The sequence below is a fragment of the Cariama cristata genome, unplaced genomic scaffold (assembly GCF_000690535.1).
Source record: "Cariama cristata isolate BGI_N322 unplaced genomic scaffold, ASM69053v1 scaffold31222, whole genome shotgun sequence".
Classification (NCBI taxonomy): domain Eukaryota; kingdom Metazoa; phylum Chordata; class Aves; order Cariamiformes; family Cariamidae; genus Cariama; species Cariama cristata.
Window position 1 is genome coordinate 11,803 of NW_009604893.1, and position 7,882 is coordinate 19,684.

Sequence of the window (7,882 nt, forward strand, 5' to 3'; positions counted from 1 at the left end):
CCAGGAAAAATGCATTCCACAGGGGTCACTTGTAAAAGACCTTATGAAAAGAGTGTTCAGATACCAGAGGGTTTTGTAATCAAAACTGAAATGCTTTCACAGGTTCTCTGCCCAGGAGATAACTTTTAATTTTACTAATAATGATTTACATCAGATGATGAAAAATATGGTTCCAGGCTCCGTTGCATCTCATTTGTTTTCTAACTATGAACAAAAATAAATTAACAAAAATCTCCATGTGCCTGTTTTTCCTAGCAGAAAAAAAATGCTGGCTTTATGCTCTAAAAAGGAAAAAGCCTCTGACTGACTTAACCTAAGTGCCCAGTGTTTGCGGTGGCTACTTTCCAACGCTGAGCGTGAAGATGATTCGGCCCAGGAAGCGGTCGCTGTTAACGTCGTTGACGATACCTTTCCCATTCAGACTGCACTGAATAGGAACCAAATAATTCTTCTTCACATCTGTAAAGTGCATAGCCACCAATGGGGATGTATAGTTAACCTGAAAAGAAGGGAGATTTAAGTGTAATTTTTGAGGGAGCAGAAAAGCAGGCAGTGCTTTCATGTTCAGTAAAAATCATTAGTCATATTGGTTCATGCTTCCCAGGCGTCTGAATGCGTTTGCCTGATGTCTGTCAGGGTCCCTCGGGATGCTGAAGCTGAGCCTTTCTGTGCCTCAGAGGGACAGGATCACATCAGAGTTTTGCCTGTACCCTGCCTCTTGGGTTGATCAGCCAGGACTAGCAACACCAGATAATGGGACTCTTAAATACTTTCTGCTGTTCTAAAAACCGACCTATGACTTGTAATAAGAAATTCATGGTGTTCCTTGGATCTGTGTGCTGAAAGGACGTGCAGACCTGGCGTCTGGGGCTGTTGGTCATCCTGGGCCAACAGCAGTATGGCAACAGGGGTCTAGTGCCTGCCTCTTCTTCCATTTCAGCTTTTGTTGTGAAGGTGTGGTTACCTCCTAACGCTGCACAGCCCAGCACAGCCCAAAGCAGTGCTGGCCAGCATGTTCAGAAATAGCCACCAATGTTGGACTGCTCTGTTTTGAGCCATCCAGCCTGAAATGGTCTTGTCATAGCTTTGACAGAAGCCCCATCCTTTTCCTCTTGTGTCACCTAAGGCCTGACTTCCCTCACGCCCTGGGAAAGTGCTGGTGTTGAGACCTTCTCTGGGAGTTAGCAAAGCCAGCCTTAGTCTCCAGACAATAAATGTAATCATTCCCATTGCTGGCAAGGGGGAACCAGAGTCCCCAAGGATTTCCCGCAGTTTGTCAGAGACAGAAATAGAGCGCTGTAATCCCAGTGCCCGTGGCCTCCCTCCTGCCTACATCTGCCCAAAATAGCCCGAAAGCACATCTGTACTCTGTGCAGCAACTCCAGCCCTCTCCTTCCCAAGGAGACATGACGAAGATGCCAGAAGCCTTACTTACGTGAGTGATCTTGCCATAGTAGGGATAATACATGAGATCAAACGTCCCATTTCCAGGGTAGAAGTCCACCGATCTGAGATCGCTCTCATTGCCTTTCTGTGATTGGGGGAAAAAAAATTAAAATCAAGTACGCACCTAGCGTGTGGGACACAAAATACAGCTCCCTTCGGAGTAAGGTGAAGGAGCTTTAATACAGACATCTCTTCCAAACCCACGTCCAGGCTCAGTTGCGCCTGCCTGTGTGCAGCGTGTTTGCGGTGAGAGCCAGTGCCGCTGCAGCGAGCCGGAGCACAACCGTCCTACAAAGGCGCAGGCGAAGGTTACCGATTTCCTGCCCGTTCATCCCTCCCTGCCCTTGCTTGCTGCATTATTGCTTTCTAAGGGTATGATCCAGCTGCTGCCCAGGCAGCGAGAGCCCTTCCTTCGCCCTATTGCTGTTGGCTTGCAGGCTGCTCCCCAGGACCAAGGGTTCTGCGGAGTGGGTGGGGGTGGATGTGAGCAGCCCTTGCCTCTTTACCCCCCCAGCTCCAGCTGCCACCCCGGCACCCTCCCCTCGGGGACTGAGCCCGGTGAGGCCGGCAGGAGCCGGCAGCACTCAGAGGGCGAGCGCCAGGGTGGGACGTGGGAGAGTGATGGCCTCTGTCGTTCTCAGCAGACCGGCCCCCACTTGCACCCAGGGGCATTGGCAGCGCTGGGTCCTGTGAGTGTTTGGGGCTAAAGAGAGGACAGATATTGGTGGAGTCCATCAGAAGGAGACATTTGGCTTTCTATGCACCACACTGCTGAGCACGAATGAAAGCAGTACCTGCACTTTGCAGTCCACGCTCACGGGGACCCCAGCACCAGGGCGGTAGCCTATGATCTGCAAAACCAAAAAACATCCATGCTTGTGTGAATTGCAGTCCCAAGTGTGTGCTGCCTCCCTTCTCCAGGGCTTAAGCTCTCCTACATGCCACTCACGTTGCTCAGGACAGGCATCACGTGCCCCTAGAAGCAGGGTCCACCACCCCATGCCATGCAACTTGCCCGTGCCTGAAGGCAGGATTGGTGCCTGAGAGCCAGGGCAGAGCAGAGCACCCAGAGAGCCCAGACTCCCTGCAGTAACACAGCCACTTCCCCACACAGTTCACATCCACACACACATTTCTTTTCCCAGCAGCATGCGCTAAGCCACCACGCTATTAGAAGATTTCAAATTAAACTCAGTTCTATGAAAATTCCCATCATAAAGAGACTGGGGTCTGGGCTGTAGCCCTATAGCGCAGTTCATCCCAGAGAGGGGCCAGGCACAAGACCTTCCAAGTACTCAGGCCTCAGCAAATCACATCAAGCAAGTTTTGTAGTGTTTCTTTTTTTATGTTTTCTAGCAGGCATTGGCCAGCAGGTTTTTGGATCCTAGTTCCCTATTTCCTTGGGACTGAGAAGTGGAGGAGTTTCAGTCCTTGCACGGTCTTTACTCTTTCACAGTGGGATGCACTGAAGGAAGGAATTAAGACGACCGGCTTTCTCTGTACCCGATTCATCTTCAGCAGTATGCAGGGCTGGCCTTTAGAGTAGCCAAACGTTGGGTCCTCAATGCCAGAGCAGTTCTGCAGCAGCGAGCGCTTGAACTGGCAGGCCTTCTTCTCCTCGCTTTCATTGCCCCCTTGGATGAAGTACTGTCCTGAGACACACTCGATATTCTTCTCCTCTTGAACTTTGTCATCATAAGCTGGTGGGGACCAAGAGACTTGTTAACATTTTTCAAGACCTGCACAGACTCCCGCTCTCAGAGTACATCTGCATGGCAAGGGAGTTAGAAAGTCCCACCTGGAAAGGCAAGGCTCCCTCCCACAGAAGTTCCGGTGACCACCTTATGAGCCTCCCTTTCTAGATGGGGGTCATGAGATGGCCAGGAGGAGACCCCTGCACCGTGTGCGTGTGTGCATGGATGCAAACACCTTGCCGACACGACTCCTGGGGTGCCCAAGAGCTTACCTGCTAGGAAGTGGTGCATGCTGTCCACGTAGGGTTGCCACGTGCTGGGTTGAGAAACGTTGAAGGCAATGGTGAAGCCATTCAAGTACGGTCTGATCATTACTCCTGGAGAAGGAGACAGACTCTGTTAGAGCAAATGGGGGTGGACTGGCCACAGGCTTGGGGTGCGTGTTACAGGGGCTGGTTGCGCTGCGGCTGGGCTTGCGGCTCAGCACAGGCATGAGAGCGGCAGGACCAGCTCACAAATAAACCCTCTCCTCAACCCTCTGATCCCTCACCTCCATTTCACACCCAGAGAACACCGTGAATGTCAAAATATCCCAGGAAACATGGGAGACCTGGAGGGTCTCAGCAGCGCTGCAGGAAAGTGATGGGCTTGGGGCTGCAACACAGGGGCTGAGAGGTCCCCCGTGCTCCAGGCAGGGAGCAGGGTGAGGGGGCCTTGTGTTCCCCACCGACACAAAAACACAGGGAAAATGCTGCTTCTGACAGAGGAAAAGGAGTTTTTTGAACATTATCTTGCCAGGATGCCCCCAAATAATAATGCATAAAAGCTACTCTTGATTTGCATTTTATTTTGAAGATACAAAGTGTAAAAGGACAGCAGCTGAAATGAATGGGCATCACCTATGAAATGCCTAAACTTGCCCATTTACTTTGAGAATACTGATAGCCATAATTAGCATGATTAGAATAACAATTAATATAATTAGAATGACTGCTTCACATGGGGCTATTTAAGATGCCTGATCCTCTGCAGAGAACCTGCAGTGCTGTCAGTGCCCTCAGGTAAGTGATAACACCCTGTGTTACGGAGGGCTTTACCCGAGGTCCCTGCCATGCCGTTTTGGTAGCACTTTGCCGGGCAAGTGCCGGCAGAGGTGCCTGAGGCTGGGGTACGTACCTGGTGGAGAAACGCGGTCCCGGTACGTGGGTGTGTAGGGGCTCAGCGTCAGCAGCATCACATACATGCAAAAGGCAAACATTCCTGCCAGGCATGTGTAGAAAATGAAGTAAAACAGTAAGATCAAGCCTGCAAAAGAGAGAGGGTATGTTGCTGTTAATGCAACCAGAGCACGTCCCGTGGGCTGTGTCCCGTGGGGATGCACAGCCGTGCTCAGCAGCTCTTGAGTCCATCGTGGAAGTGGGAGCTCGCAACCCCCCTCTGCACACAGACCCTGGCATTTTGGGGTGCAGGGGTCTCAAGCAGACACACACCCTGCCCAGCCCCGGGGCAGCTGCTCTTTGGCTCTGTATCCCTTTTGTTGCATGGCCCTTCCCAGAGCTGCATCAGGACCAAGTCCGTGTGTCCACCTGCCTCAGTTCTCTCTGACGGACAGACCCAACCTTGGCTCTTGCCCTTCCCACCCCCTCTTGGCATAGTAACATGGGAGCGTACCCAGTGCCTTCAGCACCTCCAAATTCCCAATGGGGGCTGCAAGGCGATGTTCTTGCCCCAGCTCCCTGCATGGCAGAGACCCCAGCGCTGGGACTGAAGCGAGCGACATTGCTCAGGGGCTGCGGCATTGCTGGCTGTTTCGTAGCCCTGACGTCCAGGGAACGGGTTTGTTTTTCCTCTGGACCAGGCTGATGGCTGAGGATGTCTCAAGAGACAGTTGCCTATGAATAAAACCCAGCAGCTCAGAAGGCAGAGTGAAGCCCTAACCCAAACATTTCCCAGGAGAAACATGCCGGCAGCTTGGAGGGAGCCCTGGGAACGCAGATGTGCTCTCCTGCCGGGGCCGCGGTGCTGGGAACGACTGCGGGGCCGTGTCCCACTGAGGGCCGAGCCAGGACGGATGGGACCGTCGCTGCTGCTGGTGGCACATCAGGGACAATGTCCAGCCCTGCTGCAATGATGCTGGGACGGTGCCTCGGCACCAGCCCGGTGGGGCTGGAGCTGCCGCTGGGGTGGCGAATCACGGGGTGCCAAATCACGGGGTGCTGCTACCGTTCTTGTTCGTACGTTTCCTGCAATGCAGCAGGAGGCATTGTCACCGGCAGAGCTGGGGTACAGCCTTTCCCAGGGGCTGGGACCCCCAGTGCTGACCCTGTGGCCAGCCAGCTCCCTGTATTTTGGCAGTGTAAGTCCCCCGAGTGCCCCGTCCCTGGGGAACACCTTCGGGGTCAGCGCAGGGGAGCAGCCCCAGGCTGGGCAAACTCCCTCCTCCTCACCTGTGAGATAAGAACAGGCAAGTTCAGCTCATTCACCTCCAAATGCTCTCATTTCAAAAGAAAATCTGATTTTCATGGTAGCTTCAATGCCTCTCTCCTGCCCCCCTGTACAGGCACATGAGCACTATCCGTACCGCCCATGAATATGGGGGTATGTGTGTCCCTAGGGCAGCAGGGCCATATAGCACACCATGATGCTCCCAGGATGCAGGAGGACACTGCACCCTCCCCGAGGCTGTAAATAAATAACTTCCAGCAGTAGCAAGCCAGGGCCCCATCCACACCAGCCTGAGCAAGTCCTCTCACAGGGCTTTTCTCAGCTCCCAGCAGAGCCTCCAGAAACCCAAACCCACATCCTTAAGGACTGTCACCTCCGTACTGCTCCCAGACTCCAGTTTGCACCTTCCCATCCAGCAAAGAAGCAGCAAAACCAGGCTGCCTCCGTGGCCAGCAAAGGGCACGGGGAACAAACGTGGATTTCAAGGCCTGCCCGAGACTCGTGCTTTCGGGTTTTCAGATTCTTCTGGTGCCCAAGGGCAGTTTCCTTCATTTCTCCTGGCTGTCAACACAGGCTTTGCAGGAGACCCAAAGCACTGGGGGGGGGTATGGGCACGCCGTGGGTCTTGCAAGCGCTTTGCCAGTGCCAGCCGAGGAGGGCTGCAAGCGCTGAGCAGCAGCCCCCGATAATTTGCAGCCTTACACCGGTGCGGATGTGCACGTGATGCTGGGCTAAGGTTGGGGATTTTCACCCTGCTGCAGGGGCTATGTGCTGTCAGGGGAACAGAGCTGCAAAGGTGGATGGCATCGCGTGTGCTGTGGCACTTTGATCTCGGACCGAGCCTGCAGCAGTCCCTTGTCCCGAAGCCACCGGCTGCTCCTAACCACCCACGGCACCTCCAGACTCAGCGATCATTTTTGAAGGCTATGTGGATATGGATAAAATAGACAGAGTGCTCAAAACCCTCCCTGGCACATCCCAGCCCACAGGCCCCGATAGCACATGTGGGCTCGGACGTGGGCACCATGTCATGCCCCGGGAAGCTGCAGGGTGACGGCGATGACCAGCCCTTCCCGTCCCAGAGCCAGGGCACATGCAGGCAAGGAGGGCTGCTCGGACCCATGCTGTGCACCCTCCCCAAAATGTCTTCCCCGCAACTTGGGTCCTCTTCCCCCACCGACACTGATGACCCAAACCCACCTCCCCACGGGCTCCTGACTTACACAGGCAGGAGCCGGGTTGCTGGCGGCAGCAGGGGTGCGTGGCTGCGGCAGACCGACCTGCAGCCACCGCACTTGCTCAGGCTCTTAATTTCTTCCCAGCACACAGTCTGGGCAGCCCAAAATCTTTGCTTTCACATTCTCAGTAAACATTAACATCCAGACCAAGCGTTTTCTGTTTGTCCTCCTCACTAGTTCTTTATTGCACTGGTTAGAAACATCTGCCCTGAAAATGTGGGACGGGGATGGTCAGTCCAAGCTATCAAGGACGTTCACAAGCAAATGCATCCATCGTGAAGCAGAAAAGGCAATGATCCCCAAAAGCGAGGTGTGAGCAAGGACCTACCCCAGCTCTTGGCCGTTCTCCCCAGGCACGTCCTCTCCTCCGGGTTCCACAGGAACATCTTCATCTCCCCAGCCAGGTCTGCCCAGGTTTTGCTCCCCATCTCTGCCTTGTTCTCGTCCTCCCCTCTGTCAGGATCCTGGACCTTCTCCTCATGCTTATTTTCCTGGAAGAGTTACAGAACACAACCCCCACACGCAAGCTGAACATCTCATTGGCCAAAAATAAATGCAAAAGAACTTAATAGCTGGAAATGTTTCAAATTTCCATTTTCCCATCATCACTCTTGAGTTAAAGAGAGGCAGTTTTGGCTGTTCTGACTTGAGATCGCTTAGATCCCCGCATCCTTTTTTCCATGACACGTATGTCACTGCCGTCACACCCGGTACTGTCTCTCTGTCCTGGCATTTACAGAAACTCGTCTTTTTCCACCTGTTTGACCATGACCAAAGAAAACCTGCGATCTGGGAGAGCCGGGATTGTTCCCACGCTTCTGCAATGTCTCTGAGCTCAAGTGCACATTTTCTGTGCTACCTCAGATGACAGCAGGTAGCATTGTTTAAGAGGTCATCCAGTTTGTTTTTCTTGGTGGGTGAGCAAGTGTTTAGTCTTTGGAGAAATCCCTGTGTCGTTATTTTTTAATTACACTAAGTTCTAGGGAAAAGCATCTCCCCAGGCGGTGAGAGTTTGCATTTTGCCTCCATGGTGAAAACTCATTTGTCCAGAGCTCAGGA

General features: G+C 53.3%; 1 protein-coding gene across 1 annotated transcript; it reads right to left on the reverse strand.

Moving 5' to 3' along the window:
• Nucleotides 1-337: 337 nt before the first annotated feature.
• ATP1B4 (ATPase, Na+/K+ transporting, beta 4 polypeptide) lies at nucleotides 338-7,314 on the reverse strand (the record flags this gene model as incomplete). Its single annotated transcript, XM_009695771.1, has 7 exons — nucleotides 338-499; nucleotides 1,436-1,531; nucleotides 2,241-2,297; nucleotides 2,950-3,146; nucleotides 3,413-3,517; nucleotides 4,317-4,445; nucleotides 7,152-7,314. Coding segments are annotated over 7 exons (909 nt in total), but the record flags the coding sequence as incomplete, so codon positions are not given.
• Nucleotides 7,315-7,882: the final 568 nt, after the last annotated feature.